At 40.2% G+C, this 27,964-nt stretch overlaps 1 protein-coding gene across 7 annotated transcripts in view; it reads left to right on the top strand.

The window, feature by feature from the left end:
• The window catches only part of RANBP3 (RAN binding protein 3), a 55,378-nt gene that overhangs the window by 12,802 nt on the left and 14,612 nt on the right, over positions 1-27,964 (top strand). For 2 of the 7 annotated variants that reach the window (XM_082298029.1, XM_082298028.1), the window contains exons 2-9: positions 1,391-1,446; positions 9,539-9,742; positions 15,599-15,635; positions 15,723-15,809; positions 18,312-18,383; positions 21,036-21,101; positions 22,570-22,662; positions 23,770-23,873. In XM_082298029.1, coding sequence (XP_082154155.1) covers positions 1,391-1,446; positions 9,539-9,742; positions 15,599-15,635; positions 15,723-15,809; positions 18,312-18,383; positions 21,036-21,101; positions 22,570-22,662; positions 23,770-23,873 — 719 coding nt within the window. The remainder of the gene's footprint in view (positions 1-1,390; positions 1,447-9,538; positions 9,743-15,598; positions 15,636-15,722; positions 15,810-18,311; positions 18,384-21,035; positions 21,102-22,569; positions 22,663-23,769; positions 23,874-27,964) is intronic. The other 5 variants (XM_082298033.1, XM_082298030.1, XM_082298034.1 and 2 more) reach the window with 3 other exon arrangements.

The raw sequence follows: 27,964 nt of genomic DNA, 5'->3' as shown, positions 1-27,964 counted from the left end.
CTTGCAAGATCAGTCTTGCAGTGTTTTTTGGTTTTGCTGGGTTATCCCTTTGAGTTAAATCCTCAGAAAAGTAGAAAGAGGCTCTTCCACCCTCACAATTAATTGCACAGTTCTTGTAATAATTTTCATAATTTTGTGTATGTCAACTAAAGTTTCACTTTTTCAGCCAAACTGATCTAACACTAGCAGGTCCCAAATGGACAGTTTAATCCCTTTTTCCTTATATGGTGATCCAAGTACTTTACTGATGCTGCAGCTGATTTATGGAGGATTTTGTGATACTGTTCTTTTTTTAGGTGCAAGGTAATTCTTCCTGATGGCTTTAATTTTTTTTTTAATGGTAGCCTCTCAAGTTGTGAAAGCTTTAAAATTTTTAATTTTCTTAAATGTCTAGACTTGTTTATAAGACTGGATAATTGCAAAGGTGGAACTTTTTGGCTAATTTCTTTGCAAATCTAGCTCTCCCTAAATCCCGTTTTCCAGACTGAAAGACTGAAATATCGTACTCATCTTTAGCCCTACAAAGATACAGGAGGGCTGCCGACTGCATAGTGTGCATGCAGCTTCTCTTCAAATATAACTCACAGACAAGGTGCGTCAGTTTGTTGAACTCTCAGGAATTCTCACCTCTGCTTTATCACACACACTCCCCCTGTGTGTGTATACTTTTGTTATTCAGGACACTGAGGTAGTTGTGAAATCTCGAAGGACAATGGAAACATACATTAATTCTAGACATTAACTCTGTTCTTGTAGACTAGATGCTGATGTGCTTATTTAGAAAATAGCATCTTGCTAATAGTTGATTCAGAGCTTTAAGATGAAAGCACATGTGCTCTTAAATTATGCAGAGAAGACTGGTTCTTCTGTAATACGTGTGAAATACGCGGTTTGAATTTTAGACCTGCAAATAATGATTTAGGACCTTCCTAAAATTTTCAATGATAATGAAATACAAGCGTAATCAAATGTCAGTATTAGGTGACCTTTAAGTAAGGGGTATGTGGGAGTGTAGAGCAAACTCCCTTTTTATTAATGCGTGACAATGGGGAAGGAAAAGCATCTGTTCAGCTAGTGAACTGCTGCAGCAAAGGGTCTTTTCTGTCTGATGTACCAAAGTATGGTACTAGCTTGAAAGTGATCTGGAGGAGAAACACAAATAGCTTTCAGATACTAGTTGTGTTATTCACCTTAAAACACTCGTTTTTACTTTTGGAGATCAAGTCCTTAGAAACATGTGTTACCAGGAACTGGTAGAAACAATATGTGTAACTGAGATTTAACCAGCTTAGGGATTCATTGTTGGTAAAAGCATCATAGAAGATAACATTTTCATAATAGTCAGTATGAATGTGGTTGGAAAAAACCCCAATGATTTCTCTTTTTACAGAAAAACCTGCCATTGCTCCACCTGTCTTTGTATTTCAGAAGGATAAAGCACAGAAGGTAAGGAGATGTTGATACTTCTTGTTCTGTTCTGTTCTTAGCCATGACTCCTTCCTTCCGTGGTGATCAGCCCTTTGTCTGTATTGTCTTGAAGATGGCTAGTAGAGCATTAACATCATTAATGGGCATAAAGCAGCCAGGTACTGAAGGGCTAAAAGTGGGAAGATGTATGATAGTTTCACAATACAGGTAGCTCTTCAGACAGAAGATGGACCAATATGGGAGAAAAAGTGTTGTGAAGGTGTATCTTGAACGTGTGGCAGAGGAGTGCTGGCACTTGAGTTGCATGACAAAGCTACAAAATTTCTTTTTCTGATAATAGGGTTAAGATAAAGCAAAGAAAACTGGTCTAGATTATTGCTTTTCACCTCAGTGTATTTAAATGTCTCTCATATCTTTGGTTAGTAAGTGTCTAGTTTCCTTGGGAAATAGTAATTCTGTTCCCTCATCTCCATATACTATGGTATTTAATTCTGTCTGGTTAATAGTAAAAGCTGTTAAGATTTATGGGGAAATAGAATCAAGGGTATTCTTGTTTCTGTTGAAGATGGTGGGAAGTAAGAAGTGTATGATAACACTTTCTGTTGGATCACTGGATTGTTTTGTTACCTGTGGGGTCAGAAATGTTTGAATTGAAATACTGAACCACTTTTCAGTTGATAGCTTTTCTCTGGTTTGGAACAAGTTCCAGACTCAAGTTTTCTCACAGGTTCAGTAGGCATATTCCTCAGCAGGAGCTTGAAATCTTTTCTCAGCTTGGAAAGGCTTTAAGTCTGCTGTCCTCCTAATATTAGCGAATCAAATTAAATCTGCTGGAGAGTAAGTACTTTCAAGACATTCTTTAAATTACATTTTTTGCAGTGGCTGTTTACATATACCTTGGAATGACGGGAGTGATAGTGCTTGCACTACCAATTATGATCACGTTGCCTTTTAGGAAACAGCTCCCAGTCACCCACTGTTGCTTAGACTGTTCTGAAGTCCTTTCTGAATTGCATCATGGTGAGTGTTCTCCACAGGTGTCCTTTAGCCTGGCTGTGGTGATCATAGCAGTGTGCAATCCCAGCAGAGTGACATGGTCCTGTGTCCTTTTTTGGTGGCCTGATCCTTACATGCCGAGATAGCAGTTCTTGTATTCTCAAGTTCCTTCATGTTGTACCTTTGCTTCTGCATCCCTCCAGCAGCCTGCACACTCCATGTCTTCAGCATTAGGCTGTGCAAGCTCCTGCATAGGGCTGTGAGACAGATCTGTTGCGCTCTGATAGGTCTCAACAAAATATTTTTAAAAACATGTTAATTAAAGGCATAATGTATTTTGGGGCTGGTAGAGAGGATCCAGGGAGGGAGATCTGTGATTTAGTCTTCCCAGCTGCCTCTGAGGATGCTGAGGTGGTGCTGAACAGGGAGCTGTATTCCAGACAGCCTCTGCCTGGGCACAGATGAAAGTCTGGCTTTGTTGGGTGGAGGGTCAGTGGGTTCCCGAGCATCTTGAAGGCCACAGGAGTTAGAGATAAGTTATAAATTGATCTAAATGCCAAGTGGTGTTGGTGCTGTTGAGGGGGCTAGCCACTGTTGCTTTGGGCTTAAAATAAGTCTGGCTTGGCTGGGGAATAGGGCTTGTTCCTTGAAACAGATCGGAGAGTCTGATAGTAGCATCTGTCAGTTAGTTGCCGATTTTCGAAGTAGTAACAGACATAAATGCTTATGCTACACTATGTATTACGTGTATTAGGATTTTTTTAAAGGGGAAGGGGGAGTGATTAGTAATTTTAGTAGTTTTTATTGTGCTGTATTTGACACTGCAGAGAAGGACTTGTAGAAGCATCAGTGCTGTGCTTCTTGCAGTTTGATTAAATAAGGAGCTTGTTGCTCATGCCAGTAGGTGTTTTTTGTAGTATAGATACAATGGTAGTATAGTCAGAACATGGTGCTGTGAGCCAAAAGTAACAGCCACTTAATCTACACTGTATATATCAGAACCTAGCATTCAGGCCAGCTTTAATAAACTTAAGTAAGGAAAAGTGCCTCGTATTTTCCGAAAGACTTAATAGTTAAATATTCCCGATAAGAGTTAACCCTGTTACTGTTTCTGTAAAAGGTGCCTGGTTAAGTGCATTGCCAACCACAAAAGGCTATCCTTATTAAAGTTAGCAAGGAAATCCTGTAAACAGAGGAGTTTTTCCTAGAGCAGTGTTTTGAAGAAAATGCAAAAGTAACTTCAAAATAGTTGTTAAACAACACACTACTTGAATACGTAATTTCTCTATGTAAATGACTATTTTAATTTAGCAAAATGTCTAGTCAAGTCACTTTCTTCTGCAAGCAAAAGTGTTAGTGGAGGCTTTTAAGTGCTGACACAGCAGTCTGACAGTAAGCTGAGGGGGAGAAAATGCATTGCATTGTGTATTCAGTTAACTGTCTGTGATGGTTGTTTATATGTGTGCCTAGTGTTTTTCCACATGAACCTGAACATCCTGACCAGAATTATTTCACTGCAGCATCTACAGATCATCTCAGTATTACAGCTGGGTTGATTACAATTCAGCGGTCTTACTGACTTCTCTGGAACTACCAGTGTCTACTATTAAGTTAAACAATATTCTTTTCCCAGAAATCTTGACTTAAGTTTGTGCTTGGAAGGTGTCAGACATGTGGGTCATACCAACACCATGAAACACTTGAGGCTTGGGGCAGAGTGGCTGGAAAGCTGCCCGGTGGAGGAGGACCTGGTGGTGCTGATCAACAGCAGCTGAACATGAGCCCAGGTGGCCAAAAAGGCCAATGGCACCTGGCCTGTAGCAGCCATAGTGTGGCCAGCAGGACCAGGGCAGTGACTGTCCCCCTGTGCTGGGCACTGGTGAGGCATTTCACATCCTGGGTTCAATTTTAGGCCCCTCATGACAAGTAAGTCATTGAAGGGCTGTAGCATGTCCAGTGGAAGGAACAGAGCTGGGGAAGGGTCTGGAGCACAAATCTGATGAGGAGCAGCTGAGGGAGCTGGCGGGGCTCAGCCTGGAGAAAAGGAGGCACAGAGAGACCTTCTCACCCTCTACAACTCCCTGACAGGAAAGTGGAGCCAGGTGGGGGTCAGGCTCTGCTACCAGGGAACAAGGGATAGGAGGAGAGGAAATGACCTCAAGTTGTGCTGGGGTGGTTTAGGTTGGATACTGGGAATTTCTTCGCAGTCTCTGAAAGGACTGTCTAGCCCTGGCACAGCTGTCCAGGACAGTGGTGGAGTCCCCATCCCTGCAGGGATTTAAAAGCTTGGGTGGATGTGGCACTTGGGGACATGGGTTAGTGGTGGACTTGGCAGTGCTGGGGGAATGGCTGGACTCTGATCTTGGAGGAGTTTTCCAACCTAAACAATTCTATGGTTCTATGATCTTTTTCTCCACTAGAAATTGGAAAATATTCAGCATGTTCCAGGACAAAGTTCATACTAGTCTGGAAACTAATTTTTTAACTGCATCTTCCAGCTAAGGATGTATATACACTTGAATAAAACATCAGAACTTGCAGTTTGACATGTTTATTTAGAGGGGACAAAAAGTGCATGGTGTTCATAATGCTGCCTCTTAATTTTACTTTCAGTAAGGAGGTTTGAGTTGTTTTGTTTTGCAGTTAAAGACAGGATAAGTCTGTCCTTGTTTTCAATTTAGATGTCAATTAATAGTGGATGTCAAGTTGGCCATTACTAAATTTGAGCGAGTCTGCATTTTCATGATTTTCATGTCTCCTTAACTCTTTGAGAACTATTTTTACAATGTGTGAAATATAGTCTTGCAAATATCTGAATAGTAGTGCTGCTGTTCATTTTTCTAACAAGCAGAGTTTCTAGTGCTAACACCAGTTGGAAAATTGCATCAGCTTAAGACTCAAACTGATGAGATCTGAAAGTAATACAAAGTCTGAACCTTGCTATGTTAGGCATAGAGTATTTCTGTTACTCCATTATCTATCCAAATAACTTATTTATGAGCTAAGCTGTGCTTTTCATAGCACTTTTAAAATTAAATATTTAAATTGATAGATACAACTTATATATGTGCTTAATATTAGACACTTGTTTGACTTGTGTTTCTGCTCTGAAACTGACTTTAGCTTCTGCCATAAAAAAACATTTCATGGCAAGTTTCTGGACACAGGTTACTTGTAATTTTCTGATGTTAACTTTCAACATACATTTCTGAGGTGAAAGTATTGTCGTTTTTGGATTGATGCATTTTTAAGCAGGTATATTACCTCAAAAAAAATTAATCAGTAGCAGTGTAAAGAAACACTTTGTCCAAAAATATTTTTTAAGTAGTGTCATTTGTTCTGCAAGTGTGGACTTTGATAATCTGGTTGTTACTGATTGTCATCATGTAGGATCACTATGACTTCCCTAGTAACAGGTATAGGAAAAGGTAGATTCTCCACTCGGATTTAAAAATTTTTGCACTTGAAAACGCCACTGTTTATGATGTAGCTTGCACCTTGTCCTCTTCCTTCCACCAGCCTGGATTGGGGTATTGGTAGACTGTAGAAAAGAACACTTTATTTCTAGTTTGTTGTATAACTAGTTTTGATCAGTGTACTGCTTTCCATATGTGAATTGTTAGTGGTGATCTTTTAAGAATGACTCTGAAAGAAGGTAAGTTATGTGATACTTGGGTCATGTTCCATACTGAAGTGGTACAAAAAGTTTAAGAGGTAACTGGGTTCTAAATGCAAAGGTTCTGGAGTGAATAAGGGGTTATGCTGTTAAATTGTTCTAGCTGTCATCATGGTCTTAACTATGGAGTTATAAAAATAGGTATGGAGTTGTAAAAGTGATGTAGGTGATCAGAAGATGGCATTCCCAGGTAGCCTGGAGAGCAAAATCATGAGTTTAAAAAAAATTTTTTTAGATGATATGTAAAGTAGGGGTTAGTTGAAGTCCTGCTTTGATGCAGTGTTATTTGGAAATTCTTGGGTTTTGGTGGTTTGGGGTGGCGGATGACTAGAAAAGGTTCTTCATGCTGTGGCCACGACTTACAGGTTTAGGATGGTGGCAGAGAGAGAGCTGTGAATGAAGTAATTTGTGTATGGAGAGGCAAACCATTCCCTTTCCCAGTCTGGCTCAGCATTGTTAGCATGGCTGCCAAGAGGCTTTGTTAGAATACCCAGTTGAACTGTGTTGTAAGTCTGTAGTATACTTAAAAAGTTAAAATTTATGCTTAAGAGTTCATAAATGTGAATGTATTGCTGTATGTAAAAGAACAGTCCTGAAGGTATTTGGAGACAGTTGTGCAAGACAAAGCTTGGAGGAATGTAGAGAGGCTGATAAAGTCAAAGGCTGTTAGGCATACAAGCAAGAGTTGTCCTTGGCTCTAAGCAGGTAAAAAACGTGAAAAGATACACTGAGAGTAGTCTTTTTAGGCCATTGGATAGGGGTGCTAGGGTGAGGAAAATGAGGAAAGGAGTTGCAAATAGCTCAACTTAGAATTGGGAGGAAAAGCTGGTCCAAGAGTGCTTGTGCCAGTCTTTATTATTATTTCCTTGCCTTTATTTGGTGATTGTAGTATCATGTGAGTCTTAGCTTTTAAGTATTCCTTCATGTCTCTCCTTATTTTCTGCACTGCTGAAGAAGCCAAATCTCCAAATAGACTTAGATGTATTTAGTCTGAGTGTGTTATTTTTAGTTTTAATAAAATAGATGTCATTTGATCTGGCTGAGCAAGGTGAATTAGTGTAGGTGGCTTCCTTACATTATTCATCTCTCCCTTGATCTTTGCCATAGTGTTTGAGAGACAGGAACAGGTTTCTGTCAAGTTCTCCCTAGAACTGTATTTTATAAGGAATGTTTTATGTAGAGACAAGGAGGCTCAAGGATGGACACATTTCTCAGACAAAACATTCCAGCAAAAAGAAAGAGAGTGAATTGTTTACCAGCTCCAAAGAACTTCCAAAAAGAGCTTAGATCAGAATTAATGAAGCTAAGAGACTAGGAAACACTTTCAATAGTATGCATGACTAAGGATTAAAATTAATTTTAAGAGCTCGCAGTTTCCTTTGGATATGCTTTTTTGAGAATAGCTGTACAAACTTCTGCCTGGAGCAGTTCTGGTTTGCTAAATCCTTGAGTCCTTTGTTGGTCTTGTCTTCCATGACTTAAACCACATACTATTCACAAAATTCTGAAACTTGCAGTAGTTTTTGATTTAAGATTTTTTTTCTAATATAATTTTATATTTTTAATGTATTTATATATTGGCCATGAAATTCTTATCTTGGATTCAGATTTTTCTTCATGGAAGTGGTGATTTGCAATAATTATTTTTTGTTTGTTTCTTTTGTGGGTCTTAAAGCAGATATTCCAGTCTTGCTTAGGATAGAAATCAGATTTATGCTTATTTCCACTTTTTGAAATGCTTGACACCAAGTATTTCAAGTATTACAGGAGTTTTTAAAATCTGTTGGATGTTTACTTAGCCTACTTTAATATGTTCTAAACTGTGTCGATATAAATTACTTGCAAAATATGTTGTCATTTCCACTTGTGTTTAGTACAAGTGTGTATTGAGTATTCTTGCCTCCTCTTCATTATTAGCAACTTTTTGAACTGTACCTAGAAGTCAGTGTAAATTTCTGGTAAGGCTCTTTTTTGTTTTTTACATATATTGTAAGTGCTACGGCCAGCTCCAAGTAGCCTTTTCCTTCTGTTCTCCCCAGACGAAAAGGTAAGGATAGGTTGCTAGACTGCTAGATTTTATTAAATGTTTGGTGACAAAATGTTTCTATAACTCTTCTCATTCTGTGGGATTTTAAGTTAGCGCTTGGGTCTGTTATTAACAACTAAATATTAAAACCAGATAACTTTGACAGTACAGAAACCCAGCATCCTGAACTTTTACCTGACATCCATAGTGTTATCTCCAGTAAATATATTTTGACTATTTTGAGCTTTAATTATAGTAAATTTTTGCATGATAAAATTTCATGTATTGCTGGCTTTTAATAATTGTTTCTGTTGTGAGGACAGGACAACTCTTACATGAAGAACTTGAGGCTCTTAAGATGTTAAGTGCTGCTGTTTATTTTTGAGGCTTTTGCTTACTTTCTTGCGTGGACCTGGGCAATGATGAGCATTTTTAGTCTCTCTTTTTTTTCTACCAAGTGTTTTCTGGGAGCAAGCCAGGGTTGTGTGCTTTTGAGTGCCATCTTCTCCTTACTGCTTGATTCTTCAGATACTTCAGCATGAGATGCAGGGAAGCTCAGCCCACCGATTGCAAGTGAGAGCACATCCTTGGCCTGCATGTTATCCATGGACTATAACGTAGTCCTTCATCACAATACAGTTGTTGGTGCTCAAAGCCTTTTTAACTTTTTCATTCTTTAGACATGTGCAGAATATGATAATGCTTAACTTTTGTTGTACAAGCAGGGATGTGCAGCATTAAATGATGTGAAGGAATGAAAACTTTATGGCAAAAGTTCAGCAAATACCAAATCCCATTAGGGTGCACTAGTTATCCTGTTACCTCCCTCCTTGAAACAGATTGAAACTTGTTAATTTATGAAAAAAAGCATTGGTGTTTTTTCTCAGGTAATTCACCGTCATGTGAATATGAAAGGATCCTGTGTCCTGTGTGAATGTTAAAATAATTAATTTCTGTGAGAATTTTATAACCAATCACACCTCCCTCAAATGTGGGCTGAAGAGGCAGTGAAGGACACTTATTTACAGTAATTGTCTAATTTATTTGTCTGAATCTGCGGGTAAAAGCTGTCAGCTGTCCTTCAGTCCTTGAGAGGGGAGAGGTTAAACCCCACCAAGCCTGTAGCTGGCAAAATCCTCTTTGCTGGGGACACAGATGATTTTGGTAACTTTCGAAAGAGTGCATTTGCTCCAGCTGAGGCTTTTTGCAGGGAGGGGAAGCTGATTCTGTCAGCAGGTTCTGTTCCACAGTTTCTATGTATTTTAATTGGTGTCTCAGCGACAAGCAGCTCCTTCTGCCATACAGTGAAAACAGTGAAATTTAAAAATGGATTAGCAGATCCTCTCACTAGGACGACCGATCTCTCATGTTGCAGCCTTGCATTGAAGGGACGTTGTCTTTTCTGCTCACAGTCCCCTGCAGAGCAAAAAGCTTTGTCGGATTCAGGCGAGGACCCCCAGGGAGAGGTTGAGCCCCCCTACCATGGTCTGGGTCACACAGAACCAGCTGGTGAGTGCGACTCTGAGTACCCTGCTCCTGCTGTGGCCTCAGTCAGTGCTACCCTGAGTCCTGCTTCTGAAGCCCAGCTTGCTCCTATTCAACAGGAACTGGCAGGGGTAAGTGTCAACCTACCACGTACTTCTGCTGCTGAGGGGATTAGAGGAAAAAGTCCCTTCCACTAGGTAGAATCCATTCTGTTCACTGTAGGAAGTGCAAATCACGGTCTCTCTGGTTCTTTGATCTCAAGTGGAACCCTCGTTCCAATTAGAAGAAATGGAATTTGTGAGTCTCCCTAGTATAGCGTAACTGTAGAAGACACCTCAACTATTTTAAAATTTAGGGTGTAAACTGTGTGTATGCTAAGGGTAAGAGCACTTCTGAATGAGTGAGAAAGCAGGTCTATATTTGAGGCATTTGCTTCAAGCAGTTAGAGGAGAACTCTTTGTTCCCTGTCTGGGCCATAATGCTGCAGCTTGACAAAGCGAGCAGCTAATACTGTTTCCACTGGATACGTCATGCCAACCTGTAAGGTATTTAACAGCTTAAAGGCACCAAGCATCAGAGCAGAGTTTTGAATTTGGGTGTTTTGAGTGGGGAGGAAATCAGTACCTTGTGGAAAAGCTATCAGTGCTCATAACTTTATTTTTCTACTGGTGATGTAGCAAAATCTTCTCTGAAAGATTGGATGACTAAATGACTGCTACCATACAGTCTTTCAGAGCAATTTTAAGTGTTCCTAGTCTTTCTTGTTGGTGACCGTGTTTTCTTGGTGCAGGTGAGTGTCACTGTTCACTCTGGCATCACACCCTAGGCAAGTGCTCTTTGCTAGATCTTTGTCTGTTAAGGCTCCTTCACCCAATACCTGCACCCTTTTCGTCCACTGGTTGGTTTGGGTTTTTTTTGTCCAAGATTGTCATGACAAGGTGCAAATAGCTGTAGGTTAAGTACCTCTCAGTGTTCAGACTGTTGCTTGATTACCTGCAGAAACCTTTCTGTTTCAGTTTCTTTTCTGAAGGTTAAAATTTTCAAAGGTTAGTATTTTAAAATATAGCTAGTAAACATGTGTGGAAAATCAGTGTCCATAAAAGAGACAGAGGAGCCCTGCAACTTTATTGGAATAAAGGGAGAGAGTGCCCTGGGGCACACGCCCGCGGGGTTTTCTCTCTCCAGGTCTCGGAGGGCGCAGCCTCCTTTTATCCTGCACTCCCGGCCGCAGGTTGCCCTCTTCCTTTCCCTGTTGGCTGAGGTACCAGGAAGGTGCAGCCTTCCCGAACCGCCCACCACAGTCCCCCTTGAAGCTGGCATTTTATCGCAAAGCTCAGAAGTTCAGGTCTGTGCAGACCCACTTGTCTGTTTCAGGAGCCGAGCTCCCTGGGCTCTGTAATGTGAAAAACGAGGTTCACTCTTAGTAAAATTTTAAGGAAAGCTTAATAAAAGGGACAATTAGGAGACAACAGCAAAAAGGGTATTACGGCTGGGTGCTTTGGCAGAGATCCAAAGGCACACCTCTACATCCAAAAGATTGTCTTTGAAAGTACATCACTTATTTCATATTCATCACCATCGTGCATAATTCATTCATTCTTTGGAGTTGCTAAGTATCATCCCATCAGCCTTATCTTCCTCCTTGGCTCCATTCCGTCTGGTTTTGGGTTTTTCTTCTGATAAGATTCTCCAGGAGTGTGAAGATCCCCCCTCATCCTTCCCAAACTGACCACACAAACAACAGACATTCTACACCATTACATTACAGAACCTAGGCAAAGCCCCCCCAACAATAAGTAACATGCAAAAACCAACATCACAATATATTCATAACAATTATGTAATATGCAAAAAGCCAATACCACTGTACATTCATAACAGTAACAAACCTGCTGCTTGAAGTCAGTAGAGACATTAAGACCCCCTTCAAAGATGTTAACATCTGTGCCCTCACCCATCGAATTGTTTGTAAAGACATTATCACACATCTTTCCTATCGAACATAATCACAGACTTTATCTCAGTTTTCTTTCATTTGAAATTGCAGTGTTACTAGAACTGTCCTAGAGAACTGTATTAACCAGACTTTCAGGAACACTGCAGCAAGTGGTTATCTTCATCTTGTTCTTAGAGAGCAGAAAATCTTACCCCAGTTAACCCAGTTCTGAAAGAAACTTATAAACCACAAATGCTGTTGGGGATCATATGCAGAAATTAGTGGCTGTACAGAACAGCTGTTTCAGCATTCTTCTTTACTCCGTTCAGTTAAATGTACAGAATTGTACAGTACTCAGTATGGGCATTCTGGTAGATCTCCATAGTGTAACTGGCATGCACTGGCAAGCACTCTTCAAATTATCCCAGTGTCTTACAGTAAAACCATCCCTTACCTTGAAATATAGAGAAGGTTGATGCATCTTAACAGTGCTTGTACTGGTTTGCTGGAGTGGCAGTTTTCATGCAGTCTTCCCAGGGTCTGGGGAGACAGAGGAATTAAGACAGAAGAAAAGACACTGCATATTTCTTGTTTACTTGTTTGTACACAAAGAGGCAGATATTTTTGATACTACATTAATTTAGTGTGGCCATAGGTACAGCCCCTTGCAGAGCTGATGGTCGTGTCCTCTTAGCTAGCCCACACCTGCCTCCCACAGCATGTGGCCATTCCAGCAAGACTGCTGGTTAAGAGGTTCTGGAACAGCTTTTTAACAAATCATGGCAGTTCTATAATGCCTGTGAATGTGCTGAGTGTCTGGACTGCGGACTTGCATTACTGTGCTCTGGAGTCCTTTCTGTATGACTTTTTGCATCTTAAAATGCATTTTCAACAATGAACACTAGAAGTGTACTCTTAGAGCTTTCCCTGAATTACACTGACCTTTTCTGCTTTACCCAAATTCTCCCTTCCTGTCCCTGTTTCTGCTCACTAGTGTGAATAAGCAAAAACTGACAAATTTGTTGAAGTTTTGAAGTTCTTCTCTTAGCTTGGTGTAACAGCTGTGTGAGGAAATAGTGTTTGTATTTAGTTAATTACTGTGAGTTACACTTTTAAGAAGCAGTTGGTAGCCTTTATGAAGGTAATTTCCTTAACTAGAAATGTGTCATAATTGTAGGAGCCTCTATTTATGCATAATTGTAACTTTTCTCTAGCTGTATTTCTGAAAGCCGGGGGCAGAGGGAATAAGTGAAAAGTGGCTTCTGCTCTTAAATGGGAAAATTCTAGGTTGGATTTTGCTGTTACTAGTTTGTGGCTCGTCGGCATCTAAGTCCAAGGAGCTGAATGGACACAAACTGAATCACCTTGGTGGTTTCTTATAGGATGAGATGGTCCTGCCTTTTGTTTCCATTGTGTGGGATACTTGTGTAAAGCACAAGTGGTGTTGTGTTGCTGTGAAGTACAGACTGAGTAGGCCGAGAAGAGAAGCGTAAAATGGAGAGGCTGGACTGCTGTTCATTGTCACTAAATGTAATTTGCTGTTTTTCCAGTCTGTCAGGCTTGTTGTGCATATATTCCCCTATTTTTTGTCTAGTCTATCCGGCTTCCTCCGAAGCAGCACTGCTTAAGCAATTCTGGCTGCAGTGCTAACTTACATTATCTGTGGCTTCATAGAAAAGTGAAGCTTATGTTAATACAGTACATCTGTGTACCCCCACCCCCACAGAATCTACCCTGGCACCTATTTGTCCAAAGGTGCATAGCTTTAATCTCCCAAAACTCTTGGACTAGGAAGCATGGAAATAACTTGGAGCAGATTCTCTGTTCTGCTTTGCCCTTAGTAGGGTACAGAGTTGGTTTTGGATATTGATTCCTGTTGCCCACTAAACATGGTGATGGTATACATTAGTTGTGCTTGTCAGTTACGAAATTACAATGATATGATGATTTGAGGCTTGTGCTGTATAGGTTTGACTTTTTTTTTTGTCTGTGTTACTTGAGCATTGAGAATGAAGCATATGTTAGTAACATCTTAAGGTTTTGACATTCAGGTGAAAATCACTTGTTTATTTTTGAGGATTTTTGCATACGGAGATCTGCAGTTCTACTCATGCAAATTTTTTACCAAGTATTTTCTTTTTGCTTTCAGGATTTTTGATAAAAGCTGAAACAAATTGCTTGCATATGTGACAACACTTTATGTGCAAAATGGAATATTTTCTGAGTTCAGGTGCTGGTTGCTGAAATACATGATATCATGGTTTTCCATTTTAGCCTAATCTTTTGGGAAACTAGTGTATGTTGGCAAGGGCAGTGACTAGTAAGACCACCTTCCGGTAGTACCATGGACTACTTGACTAATTATGTAGGAAGAGCCATGGATCATCAAATGCAGTATTAACATGGCTGGACTGATAGGTGTGTGTGAAAACAGGGGGTTGCGTTCCAGAACTGTCAGTAGCTTCTTATTCCCAATGCTAAAGATTTCAAAAGTACTCGACTAGGATGCTAGTGAGGTAGCTATACTTTTCTATGAACATAAAGCAAAACAGAAAAGCCCTTAAAAGTAATTAAATAGGTAAAGTGCAGTGTAAGTGGGGTTTTATTAGCATTTAGTGGAGTACTGATAGTACAGTATTATCTGGGTTCTAAATGTATTGCAGTGCTAAATAGATAGTTTTGCACTTTTTGGTATCCTTACACCCAAGGTATGCCTCAGATTTCAGTCCTGTGCAGACTTATGCAGTCCTTTTGTGTGTCTGCCTGCTCTCAGTGCCCAAGTGGGCCAAATCATGGTGGGGAAGGAGCTTTGGGGCTTCGGTGGACTCTGCCCATGAGCTGCCATTCCTCCATTTATCAGCCAAGCTCTGAAGTGAGACTGAGTGAAGGGGAGGTGTCTGTCTGCATGTCCTGGGACAGGAGTGGGATGAAAGGGTGGTGCTGGACTAGGTAGATGTCGGAGCTACCTGAAAGGATGGTGTAGCCAAGATGGGAGTCTGTCTATTCTTCCAGGTAACAAGTGATAGGACAAGAGGAAATGGTTGAACATTTAGATTGGATATTAGGAAAAGCATGTTCCACAAAAGGGTTGTGGAGCCCTGGAACAGGGTGCCCATGGCAGTGGTGGAGCCATCATCCCTGCAGGGATTTGTAAGATGTGTGGATGTTCTAGCATTGGGCATGGCAGTTCTGAGGGATCTCTTAGCCTTGGCAATCTTAAAGGTCTTTGATAGCCTAAGCAATTTGATGATTCTAAGATGTTTTGTAATGAGATGAAGATGCTGATGCTGCCCTGATCGCCTTCTGTAGTGAAAGGATTCTGTCATGGGGTTATTTTTTGAAGGAGCAAGGGAGATTATATTAGTTGAGGAACTGGCAGAGCAGTAGGAGGAAAGAACCATAGAAATTGTCAGAAAATATGTCAAACCTTTGTTCAAAGACTTTTTGAATATTTGTGATAGTTGGTAGCCTGTGATGCTTCCTTTTTTGTTCCTGATACTGTGGAAGATGTTAGGGGACTATCCATTGCTAATTCAAATAAAAATACTATTGTACTGGTTTATAGAGCATACTTTGAAAAACATTCCTCCAATGCTATCATTTTGTTGAAGGAACTAGCATCACTTAGAGTAATTAGGTAAGGTGCTTTGGAATGAACTCCTAAACAATGAGTATGTTTATGTTGAGCTTGAAACTTTATGATATTTTTAAAATCAAACCAGTTTTGAAAACTGTGATTTTCAAATTTTCAGTATATAGAAAATGTAACTGTAGTAATTGTTACACAGTCCCTAAAGATATTAGTGCTTGGGATATGAATTTTCAGGAATTCTATTTGTAAATGAAATATTTTGAATTAATTGTATTTGATAGTATCTGTGAAACTCTGTATGCTTACGTGTAAGTCACAGAAGATTATTGCACTGAGTGTGTATCATTGACAGTAAAGAAAAAAAATCTCCTAACTGATGCTTAAAACATTTGGATCAATCTGAAGAGACTGAAATGTTCAGTATGTGATCTTTGTTTGATCGGTGTAATCTGATTTCAGAGATCTGCAGATGGATCAAGTCCAGAAGATGGAGATGGTAAGAGATTTTATTGTAAAATTAAAAGCCATGAGCATGTGTCTTGCTGGGATGTTTTACATTTTCCTAATCGTTTTTTTTCTACAGAATCTGATCGAGAGGATGGAAGCTACTGTCCACCTGTAAAACGTGAGAGAACTTCATCTTTAACTCAGTTCCCTCCTTCTCAGTCAGGTAAATGTTGCTACAGTATTATATATGAGGGATGGTTTTCCTTCCTGGGCATTCTTTTTCCAGTCATGTAAGCAATCTTATTACAGTGTTTTGTGCTTTGGATTAAGACCACAGCAACCATGTACTCATGTTAACAAATTTGGTGAAGCCCAAAGGAGTTGGTAGATAGTTTTTTAAAATGTTTTCTATCTGTAAGTTTATGTATATTTGTAGTTTCAGCTTTCACTGTTGTGCTGTTAAATTGCAGAATTAACCAGAAATCTTCTTGATTTGTTGTGATCAGGTTGCTTCTTTCCAAATTTATATAAGTGCTACCTTTTTCTTAGTTACTCGGCTGCCAGGGAAAATTTTCAAGTCTCAGCTCACGTTTTAGTCCTTTTCTCTTCTCCCGTTTCTTTTAAAATGGAGAGGATTCAGTGCATTCCTGAAACACTTGACAAATGCACACAGCCTCTGTGTGTGCACAGTCAGGGCAGTGAGATCACTAGGGTAAATTCATGCAGTTCACTTGCACAGGAACGGTCATGTTTAATATTTGTTCACCCACAGGAACAGTCTTGATTTGTGCCTTCTCTCCTCACAGATCATATGAAGGTTTTAGCTTCAGTCAATGGTTATTTTAGTTGAGATATGTCAGTGTTTGAGGCAGATTTGGAGACTGCTACTTTATTTCTACCATCTTAGTTGAAATAAAGGAGGTGAAAAACCTTGAAGGAGAGAACAGTAAAAAAAAAATTGCTCTCATATGCAACACATTGTAGAGATGTGAATAAATGATGAAAGCCTGGTTATTTTGATTTTAAAGAAATAAGTGACTATGAAGTCCAAAATGTAGTTGCTGATACTTTATAGGCACAGTATTCTAAATTCATGCACCAGTGCTAGTCAGGGGAAGAAGCCCTTCTCTTTCAGATCCCAGTTTTCTGGTGTGCAGCTCAGTGGGTCTCCAGATGCCATCCTGTGAATTGAGTGACCAGCATTGCTGCTGTCTGCTTGCCAACCACTCTTAGTAAAGGAATGCACAAAAATAACCAATGCAGGGTTTTGGTCCGTAGATTTTCTGTTAGAATAATAGCATGTGTATACCCAGGTTCCCTATAATTTTTAACACTTCCATTCTGCAATGTCTTTGTCTTAGAAGATTAGAATCTCTATGCTAACATCTGTTAAGAAGTGGAGGAAAACAATTTACTCAACTCTTTCATGGTTAAATACTGGATGTTCCAGGAGACCAGTATCTTTTCTCAAGCCTCTGCTTAGCTAATGTATTTTGACAGGATATGGTGACTTAGTCCCTGATGCCTTTGTTCTCTTCTGATGTGTGGTGTTGTCAAGCAGTGACAACTTTGATTTGAATTGCAACTTCTGTGAGAGACTCTTTGAATATTGTTGACATCATTCAATGGCTTTGGTTTCCAGAAAAATCTTTCTTTTCCACCTTTTTTTTTTTTTTTTTTGGTGGGGTTACGTTTCTCTCAAGAATAGGGAAATTTTACTTATATGAAGACTGTGTCATGTTTAAGCTTAAGGCAGACAATAATAAAAAGAGAGAAGGTGGAATTGAAGGGAATATGAAAAACTACTTAAGACAATTATAAAAGGCAAATGCTACATCTTTTAGTACAGTGGTGTTCAGAGATGAGCTTCATTTCTCTTTCCAACATACTTAAGCTTTTTCTATAGCCTTATAAAAGCTAAAAGAGCTAATAAATACTGTTATGCTTTTCCTCATGCAAAATGATCTATTGGAGAAATTGGTCTCCTTCTCTGATTGTCCTATTTCATAAACTGGGTTGTGATTTTTGTATAACACCAAAAGTACTAGAACTGCTGGACAGCACCTCAACCAAACTCCCTATTGCTTGCTTCTTTAGGTCCCAGCAAAGGGTGGGAAAGAATCACTGTCCTTTGCCTGGTTTTTCAAACGTATTTTCCCTTTTGATGACTGTTATGCTGCTGAGGTGACATCTGACAGTACTCTGATGTGCTCTCCTCTGTTTCTATAGGAGTTTTGTCTTTGCAGGGCAGTTGAAACCTAAGTTGCCTCTTGGTGCAGGCAGTGCTGTCCGTCACATCACACTCCTACTCTTTAGCAGACATTACACACCTTTCTGCTCTCTCTCTGCAGAGGCCTTTTGAAATGGTATTATACATTTTGGAACGCTCTTATATAGTCTAACACCACTTCTAATTCCTAATTCAGATACAATTCATATTGGGAACCCTGTATTTATATATTCCCTTCAGAAAAAATGAAATTGTTCTTCTTTTTCAGGAGGCACTGAGGGGGATTTCCTTTCTGTTTCAGGATGCACTGAGGGGATTTTATGGACAATGACTTGTTTGCTACTTTGGCTGTAATATTGTTTTAGTTTAGAAGAAATAAAACCAAAATAAAACTAATTACTAGAAAGTAATTTTCAGTTTGAAGTCTGGGAACAGGTTTATAATAAAGAAAAACGTACACAACTTCCCTTTTTAAAAATTTTTCCTTGACTGCAGTAACAAAGAACAATGTCTTTATGCCATCAAGCTTCTGTGAACCCTCTACAGGCAATTCTGACTCAGAACCAGGTGAGCTTCCTGATTTTTCTGCTTTTTTCTTGAACTGGTGTTAATTTGTCATGATCAAAAGTACCTGATACTTCAGAAGTAATACCCTATCTGTGAGAATGGAAGTGATGATGGTTCTGATCTTAGAACTGTTCTCTTGCTCACTTACTTCGTTGTTTGACTTCACCTTGCTGGAGGTAATTAAAATACTACCAAAATTGTTAAATGTGTTGGGAGTAATGGTAGAATACTGCAGTATGACCCTTTCCTGCTAGCCCCACAATAAAACCTATGGGAAATTTTCATTTGTCTACTTTGGAAAACTGTTCTTCTGTACTGGAAAGCAAAACAACCATAATGTATGGTCATGATTGTGTTCAGCTATGGCCTGTGAGCCTTGTATTGACAGAACTGCTCATTTTGTTAGTCCCCGTAGTTCTGGTTCCGTTTGTATTGGTATCAGTGTAGTGCACGTCAGTATCCTATGCTTATAACCAAGCACAGTGAGACTGTAAGATGCTGAGTTGTCTCATTCTGAATACAGATCTTAAGCCCCTAAAAGGAAAAAAGTATAATTATTCTTTGTAAGTTCTTAGGAACTCGATTTTTAATAGCTTTAGATTTTTAATAGCTTTAGATTTTTTTTTTTTTTGAGGTTTTGGTATTTAAAAGCCATAACTGTAGTGAATGCAAGCAAAGGAGTTTATTTTATCTTCATTCTACAAAAGCATTAGTAAAAGCTAATGGTATTACAAGAAATTAACATTAGGCAATTAAGTTTAACTTAATTTATGATAATTAGCAGTTAGATAATCATGTCAGGGTTTGACACTGGCTAAAAGTTAGGCACCCATGAAAACTATTCACTCGTTTTCCTCTGCTGTAGCTGAGCAGAGGAGGGGAAAACAAAATGAAGGCTTCATGAGTTAAGGATTAGGGGAAAAACACTCTAAGGCAAAACAGGTTTAAAACTTAAACAGTGTAAAGAAAATTTGTTACCAACAGAATTAAAATTAAAAAGGGTAATGAGAACGAAAATAAACCTTTGAACACCTTTTCTTCCCAGTCCTTTTCTCTTTCCCACTGACAGCGCAGAGAGACAAAGCATGGGGTCTTTAGTCAGTTTGTCCCTTCTAAAAATCTTTCTTCAGTTCACTTAGGGAAAGGAGTTTCTTTTTTTTTTTTTCTGCTGTGTCATTGGGCCCATCCTATGGGAGACAGTTCTCTGTGAACTTTTCCAGCCTGTTTTTAACTTTCATGAGTAGCAGTCCCACCTGACCTGCTGCAATGTGAGCCCCTCCCACAGGCAAACAGTCTTCCTACAACTGTTTTGTGTGGTTCATTAGTTCATGGGGTGTAGTTTTTTAAGGATGAGCTGTTTTAGTTTGGAGGCAAGGGTCCTCTTTCTCTACCTTCTTCTCTCTCTGTTCGAGTTCCTCACTGGATTACAGCTTTTCAGCATCTGTTCACTCCAGCATGAGTACTTGTTCTCACGGGCTGCAGGTGGATCTCTGCATCCCCCCATGCACTTCATGAATTACAGGGAAACAGTTTGTTGTGTTATAGTCCTCACCACAGCTTTGTAGAAAAATCTCAGCTCTGATGCCCAGAGCACCTCCTCCCTCTCCCTCACACGGATCTTAGTGTTGCCATGTAGTTCTCCTCACATCTTCATCTTTTCCTTTTCTTTGACTCAGGAGAAAATTGTTGTCAGTGGGTTCATTTGTTCTTCAAGTTCTATCAATTGGAAGGTTCTTAAAGGGTTTTGCAGTGCTGAAGAGTAGTTTTTGTCTGGGCTCCATACTGGGGAATTGTTCGCCATGCCCTTTGCTGTCGGCCACATGGTCCCTGCTGGCACCGCGTGGGCAGTGCTGGCTGCCGCAGCGCCGGCTCTATTCAGCTCCTCTCTTCATGCGGGGTGCCAAAAACAGAGAAGCTGTTGCCATTGCTTCTGTCTTCCTGCTCACAACGCTGGCTAAAAGTGGTTAAACAAGCAAAGTTCATTGTGAGCCGTGCCTAGATAGCGGCCGCCATGTGGCCACACCAGGATCACCCCCGGCAGCTGCTTCACCACCCCTCAGGAGAAGAAAGAAAATGCCTGCGTTTTTCTCCCTTCTTAAATATGTCATCACAGAGGCATTATCAACTTCTCTAGCTGGGCTGGTAACCTGCCTGTTGTCAGAGCCTTCAGCAATTGGCTCTGTGCCAGACATAGTAGAAGCCTCGAGCAGCTTCTCCTGCCCACCAAAAAACTAGACTGTTTTTAATCTAACAGAACTTGTTAGCAGCTGTCATGTTCAGTCATACTTTTGATTGCTCTTTCTTTAGTTTGATTCTCACTTAAAACCCTTATTATCTATATTAAGTCCTTCACAGAAGGAGCCCCGTTTCTCTGGTGAACAGTCTTTTTCCTGTTTCTCCTGATAAAAATTTTGAATTTTTTGCTTAGTGACGTGTGTTTATCTGTGATGTATATTTGCTGTGATGATCACTGGAAATTCAGGCTTCTTTCTTTCAGAAGAGAATTTGTTCTTTGGAAATCTCTTAATAACTTTGCATATTTATAGAACTTGTGGGTTGTTACAGTGGGGAAAACATGAGGAATTGTATGACTGAATGAATATTAGAAATATGTTACAGCTTTGTCCTTGTGATTTTGTATTTCACTTCCAGAGGAAAAGAGCAGTGGATTCCGGCTGAAGCCACCAATACTTATCCATGGTCAGGCACCTAGTGCAGGTGAGTTCACTGTTTACTGCAACGGTACAAAGAAACCAGCTCAAGCATTTTATTTAGTTAGTAGTTTCATCAACCTGCTACTGTAAATAGATAGTGGCAATACCTATGTGTCTGCAGAAAAAAATCTTGGCTTCTCTAGGGTGGTTGTGCCCATATCCACTGTGTAACGTGTATGGATGCATCCATGTTTTGCTTGGATCACCTGTGCCTGTCTGAAGTGCATCTCCCAGTTGTCGCTGCTTAGCAAACTTCTGTTTGTGCTTGGAGTAATCCTGCAGTCAGTGAACTCGATTCCTTTGGTAGCAAACTGGAAGAAAAAAGGTGTTCCAGGAGTGCCTTGAGCAAGTTCCAGCCATTACTGAAAGTTCAGTCTGGAACCAGGCCAGGGCAGTTGGAAGTGTCAGAGAGTGCCCACTTCTGCTCTCGCTGGCGTTTGGCAGCAGTGTGGGTGGCAGGTCCTTGATCATGCCTGTTCTGCACTACAGGTTGGCTATGACTGAGTTCCCTGTTTACTGATGTAGACCCAGCCACTATCAGAAAGACATTAGTATTACAGCTCCTTAGGAATTTGAGGGGGAAAAAAACAAACCCAAAACTATTTAGGTAATGAAAGCTATTGCTGCATAACTATATGGAAACTTCATTTCACTTGCAGAAAGAGTGGTAAATTTAAGAAAGGAACAAGCTTTTTTGAGCTTATGAACATTTGAACTTAAGATAACTTTATATTCTGATGTCATGCCCTTTGAATATGGGTGGCCTGAAATAGAACTAACTGCTATGAGTGAGTTCTGTTGCAGTATTTTATTGGATCAAGAGTTCATCTTGACTTTTTTCAGTGAAGAAAACTGAACCTTCTGGGCTTGCCATAACCTTCTAGAGCGGATGTTACAATGTTTGGGGTTTTTTTAATTAGGTTGTTTAAGGTCAATTAGCTTTTTGAATCATAGCAGATGCTGTGCAGCTTACTATAACAAACCAAAGAGGCCAGGTTAATTCAAAAAGCTAAAAGGTTGTTAAATGACACAACACAACTATTGCAGTACCAATATGTTTGATTGTATGAATAAAAAAAAAAATCTTTTATCCATATCTGAAAATTACTTCATTGGAAGGAGAAAAGAAGACTTGAAAGTGTCTTTATTTGAATAAAATGTCAGTGTATAAATAGCTGTACTGTTCATTTCTCTTACATATTGGCTTTTATTTCTGGATCAGTAGTAAACTTTCGTTCTGTGGATTAGGTAGACAATATATTTTAAAATGTCTTTTAAGGCTAGGAAATAGTCTTCCCTATTTGGGACTAACTCTTTTGAGGCTGAGTGAAGGATGGAAAAGAAGGGAGTAGAAGCTTTTCTAGTGTCTGTTTTTTCATTGTGTGTTCTGTTGGAAGCAGTTAGAGATTAGATGAAGCTGAATTTTCCAACTTTAAAGCCTTACCGTTCTTGAAAAAACTTTGAACTTGCAGGTCTCCCTAGCCAGAAACCGAAGGAACAGCAGCGAAGTGTGCTCCGTCCAGCAGTATTACAGGCACCACAGCCGAAAGTTTTCTCACAGATGGGTAAGTAATGCTTTTGCATTCTAAATACAGTGGAGAGAGAACAAAAGTATTGAATTGTTTGGTGTAGTAGTTTGGTTTTACTCAACACCCACCTTGGTTTTTCTAGTTTTCTCGTTTCAGAGGAGAAACATCTTAAATGGTAAGTGTACCTGTGTTACATGAGGGATAACATAGTGGAATCTTCAGGTCTTGTGTAGGATGACTGTGATGTTGCCAGACTTCTAACTTTGCTGTAGTCTAAGCTTGAGTTTTGGAATAAAAAGACTTCTAGGGATGTGATATAGCAATCTCAAATGACAGCACTGACCATGGTGTAATAAGCTGTTACTGGTAATTGATCAACAGTAAAGTACCTAAATCAATGAGAGGTGGCTCTGGGCTTGGGGACCATTTTGGAGTTGGGACTTTGACGTACAATTTTAATTCTGAATATAGAATTTTAGTTCTTAAGTTTGGTCATTCATATAATGCTTGTTGTAGTATGGAATTTGATATAGCTGATGGAAATAGGCATGATTAAAGTCTGGAAGTTAAAGGAAAAAAAACTGTTTAAAGTGTCCATGTCTCTTAAACCCCATGTTCCCCCAGCCTGATGCCACTTGTTATGTGGAAGTTCAGTTGAACAGAAACAGGAGTAACTTCAGTTAATACTGAATCTGGGATAGAACCAAACATTTCTAGGTTGATTTCTTGAAGTGCCTCCTGACACAGATTGGATTCTCCAGAGAACTTAGTATTGGGGTACACATTTTCAGTGGGAGTTCAGTATGTGAGCAGGTAGATCAGTCTGAAGACAAGCCCTGCTGGCTGTGAACTGTATTAGATTGGAGCAGGATGGTTGCTCGAAGTTGTATCTGTTGAAGTCCTTACAACATTTGTATAGGTTAATTTGCTGACTTGGTTTTCTGCATTTGGAATTTTGATTCTGCTAAGAATTGCTGAATTGTGGTCTTCATGTCTCTTGCAAAATACTATGGGAACTTTTAGTTTACATAGCAATGTTTAATGGACTTAAACAGAAGACTGCATGTAATTTGTGTAAGAAAACTTTCATGACAGTCTAAATATCTAGAGAGTTTATGTAATTTCTTTCTTTCCATGTTGCAGTTCTCAGCAGTGGCACCAATGGTGTAAATATCCCTCCAGATTCTGCAGCCACATCAGAATCACCAAGTGATGCAACGCTGAAAAGTTCAGACTCTGAAGACAAGGTGAGTTGGAGAAGGAGACTCGAGGTGCCACATAAATATTCTCTGAACAGAGTAAAAAGCCAGTGGCAGCACATGAATTCCCTACAGGAAGCGGACAGTGCCGGTAATGAGGGGCTGAAAAGCTTCACCTAGAGCAAAAGACATCTAAGTGCATTGGAAGTTGTTTATTGGCTGTCATGAAAGAAAGATAATGAAATATTCACTTCCAGTTCTGTGTAGTGTGTCCAGTCCTTTCCTTCCTTGCAGGTTTTGAGCTAACCATTAGCATTTGAAGGTCTTGATTGATAGCATGAGGAGGATGTTTGGGGATTTTGAGTGTGGGTGGATTTTTTGGTAGCTTCATTAGGCAGTTGTTTGCTTTTTGTCCCCATATTGAGCATAGAAATAATGTTGCTAATACAAGAGTATGGAACAGTTTACTTGAAATTCAAGTGTTAATCCTGAATATGCAAGCAGAAACACTTGCAGTGTGAATGGCTTTTAAAGGTTTAGTGATAGGCTACTGCCACAACTAAGTAGCAATAAATAAATTGGATGTACCCAGGGTTCCAACATGTACCAGTATGAAAACTGTGGGACATGCTTGTAACCCAGCTGTGTATGTCATTAGGGACACCCTTTATCTGCTTTTAACATCCAAAAGTCCTCTTAAGTTTTTTAATCAACTGACCTTGGAGAAAGTTTTCTGGTAGAAGAAAGCTCTTAAATCTGGTTGCTATGTATAAATGGTATAAAGCTTCATAACTGAACATTTGCAATTTTACCAAGGATTGTGGTGAAATATTCTATTGTTTTGGGATTCGTAGTCAATTTCGTCTTCCTGAAGCTTTCTAGCACAGCTAGAAGTCATTTGAGTTCATGGAGTAGTTGTGTTAAGTGCTGGAGTCTCTGCAGAATATTAGATGGCTTGATGAGAGTGAAAGGTTACTTCTGGAATTGTTTTATATTGGTAATTGTATATGCAAATCTGTGGCATAGATTTGGTGTACCACAGAGAGCGAGCTTCCTTGTGAGGGCAAGTATATGGTATTTGCAGTGTTACATGAGCACGATCTACCTTTGTTAGAGCAGATGTGAGTCATGGTCTTATTTTACTGGCAGAAAAGATTTTTCTTTGATGTCTCTGTCTTGTGCTTACACAAGGTAGCAGAGTGGGAATGTTCTTAGTCTGGTGGTTGTCATACCCTGAGCAGCTCTGTGGGAAGTTCTACTTACCTGGTCTCTGTCTCGAAAATCCCTGGGAGGCCTAAGCAACATTGTCCTCAGATGGGTACAAGCTACAGCCTTTGAGCCAACGTTTCTTGACTGGTAGGAGAGTCTGGTAGCTGAAAGTTGTCAGATGTGCAAGGACACTTGATAGCCCTCAGCCTTTTTTGGTTGCAGGGAGATGCTGATCCTTATCCAGAAGGAAGAGGACGTGTTGAGGAAATCCTAGGCTAATGATTTTTCCTTGTGTTCAACAGAATGCTCCTTTATGCTGTGTATCATTCAGTGGTGAAGGACTACTCCCAGTGATCAACACTGGCCCATTTCTAATTGCAAGCAGAAAAAGGATGTATTTGAAATGCCAAAATTAGAATCTGAAGGCAAATGATACAGCTAGGTTATGCAAAGGTTGTCCCTTAAACATAAAATGGGATTTGTGAAACTCTTGGACCTAATGTTTTGTTGTTTTCCTACTGCTTTTCTTGACCTATGTGATATGTGCAGGAGGCACCATAGCTGGCACGTGGAGGCAATAACACTCTACTTGAGAAACTAACAGAAGGAATCGGAGATCTGTGTTCAGTGATGGTTCTGTAACCTCACTGGGATCATGGATACAGGAGGTTCACTTGGACAACTGGAGTACTGCATTAGATACATAAGAGCTTTTTAGGAAATAAAGCAGGAAAGAGACCAGAATGGGTTCCAGTATGCTAAAAGAAGGTGTTTGAATGCAGAGGCTTTGTTTTGGGAAGGCACTGAATTGGTCAAGGCTTTATAGATTAAGATCAGAGGAGAAGCCAACAAGAGGGAGATTAAAGTGAATCTTCACCAGATTTGGACTGATCAAGTAGAGAAAGTAACTGAAGCCCTTGAAGAACTAGAAGCTTCACAATTACAGGTCTTGGTTCTAAAGGAGAACTTAAGTACTTGGACACCTGATAAAATGGCAACGTGTCCTGGTAGAAATACTCCAGAATACTCCTGGAGATTTTAGGAATAAGTTGATGAGAGTATTTGCATATGCTGGGTGAGTTGACATGGGAGGTATTTAGCTGTACCTTGGTATTCACAGCAAAGAACTGGCTAGAAATACGAAGGTTGAGAGTAGCTGTCATTGCGGCATCAATGAGATGGAGTTTGAGATCCTGCGGGATCTGGGGAAGATAAGTAGCAGAATAAAGATCCAGACTTCAGGAGAGAGGAGTTCAGCTTATTCATCAAGCTGGTTGGTAGGATTCTGAAGGACAGCAGGGCTCATGAGAGCTTGTTACCTCCATGGACAACCACCTTAAAGAATGAATAGTTTATCCCAAAGTGCATGAAATTGTGCAAGTTTGGCAGGAGGCCAGCGCATATGGGCTGGGAGCTTCTTAAACCCAGAAAGAGAATGTGCATATAACTCATGAAAGCAGTCAAGACACCTGAGAAGTATACAGAAGGATTGCCTGGGTGTGTGGGAGAGCTGGGAAAGTCTAAACTTAGCTGGAGTTGGAAATGACAGGGAATGAAAGGGCTGCAAGCAAGGCTTCTACTGGTGTTGGCAGCAAAGGTAAAATGAAGGAAAATTGTAGGCCTTCTGCAAAATGTTGAAGGGAATCTAGTGAGGAAGGACATGAAAAAAATCTCAGGTACTCAGTGCCTTTGTCTTGTTTTCTACTGAAGAGATCTGCTGTCAGGTCTACCAAGTCCCTTTCTTTAGGGGAAGTTTGAGGGAGTGAATTCTTACAATAAATTTGCTTAAGGACTGTTTTAGTTTGACATATGTAAGTCCATGGGACCAGATAGGATGTATCCATGGGTGTGGAGGGAGAGCCGTGATTTAACCCCAGCTGGCAGCTAAGTACCATGGAGTCACTTGCTCACTCCCTCCACTCAGGTGGGATGGGGAGAAGAATCAGGAAAAAAGTAAGGCTAGTGGATTGAGATAAGAACAGTTATTTAACTGTTGAAACAGAGTAAAGTATAATAATAATTGCAATGAAAAAGGGAGAGAGAGATAAATAATACACAAAGAAAACAAGTGATGACCAGTACAGGTGCTCAGCACCCACTGATCTGTGCCCAGCCTGTCTCCCAGCAGCAGTCAGCCCCTCCCGGGCAGCTCCCCCAGCTTACACACCAGGCAGGATGTTCTGTGGCATGGAATATCCCTCTGGCCACTTTGGGTCAGCTGCCCTGGCTGTGCTCCCCCCCAGCTTCTTGTGCAGATCCTCGCTGGCAGAGCATGAGACACTGAAAAGTCCTTGACTTGGGGTGAGCCCAGCTGAGCCACAACCAAAATATCAGTGTGTGATCAAGATTATTCTCATCCTGCATCCAAAATACAGTGTTGTACCAGTGTTGTACTGGGAAGAAAATGAGCTCAGGACAGGGAGCTGGGGGTTGCTAGTGTGAGACCACTACCTGTTCTCAGAGAGTTGTGGTACTGTGGAGGGTCCCCGTTACTGGGGAAGAAGAGAACATGGCACATGTTTCCAAGAACAGCAAGAAAGAGGTTCCAGGAAAGTAGAAATTGCTTGGCTCCTTCCTCTCCCTTTGTGGTGAAGGAGTTGTAGGATATGAGGCACCTTAAAGGGATTGAGAAGAGCCAGCCTAGCTAAAACAGAGACCAACCTGATGGGTTTTTTACCCTTTGAGATTATTTGCTTTGCAGAGAGCCCTACTTGTTGATTTTGCCTTTAAACAAGATCTTTGTATGGTCTGAAGTATCATTGTCATAGCCAAAATGGAGAGAGGTGTACTGGTTGGGTGGAATTTAAAGTGGGTGAAAAACTGGCTAAAGCAAAAAGGTGAGCTTTGAGGGTAGCAGCCAGTGGTTGGAAGTGTGACAAGTGTCAGTCCCTGAAGGCACTCTTTAAGAGTATTCTGTTCAACATTTGCAC

Source organism: Coloeus monedula, assembly GCF_965178545.1.
Source record: "Coloeus monedula genome assembly, chromosome: 27".
Classification (NCBI taxonomy): domain Eukaryota; kingdom Metazoa; phylum Chordata; class Aves; order Passeriformes; family Corvidae; genus Coloeus; species Coloeus monedula.
This window is presented reverse-complemented; position numbering and strand designations above follow the sequence as displayed.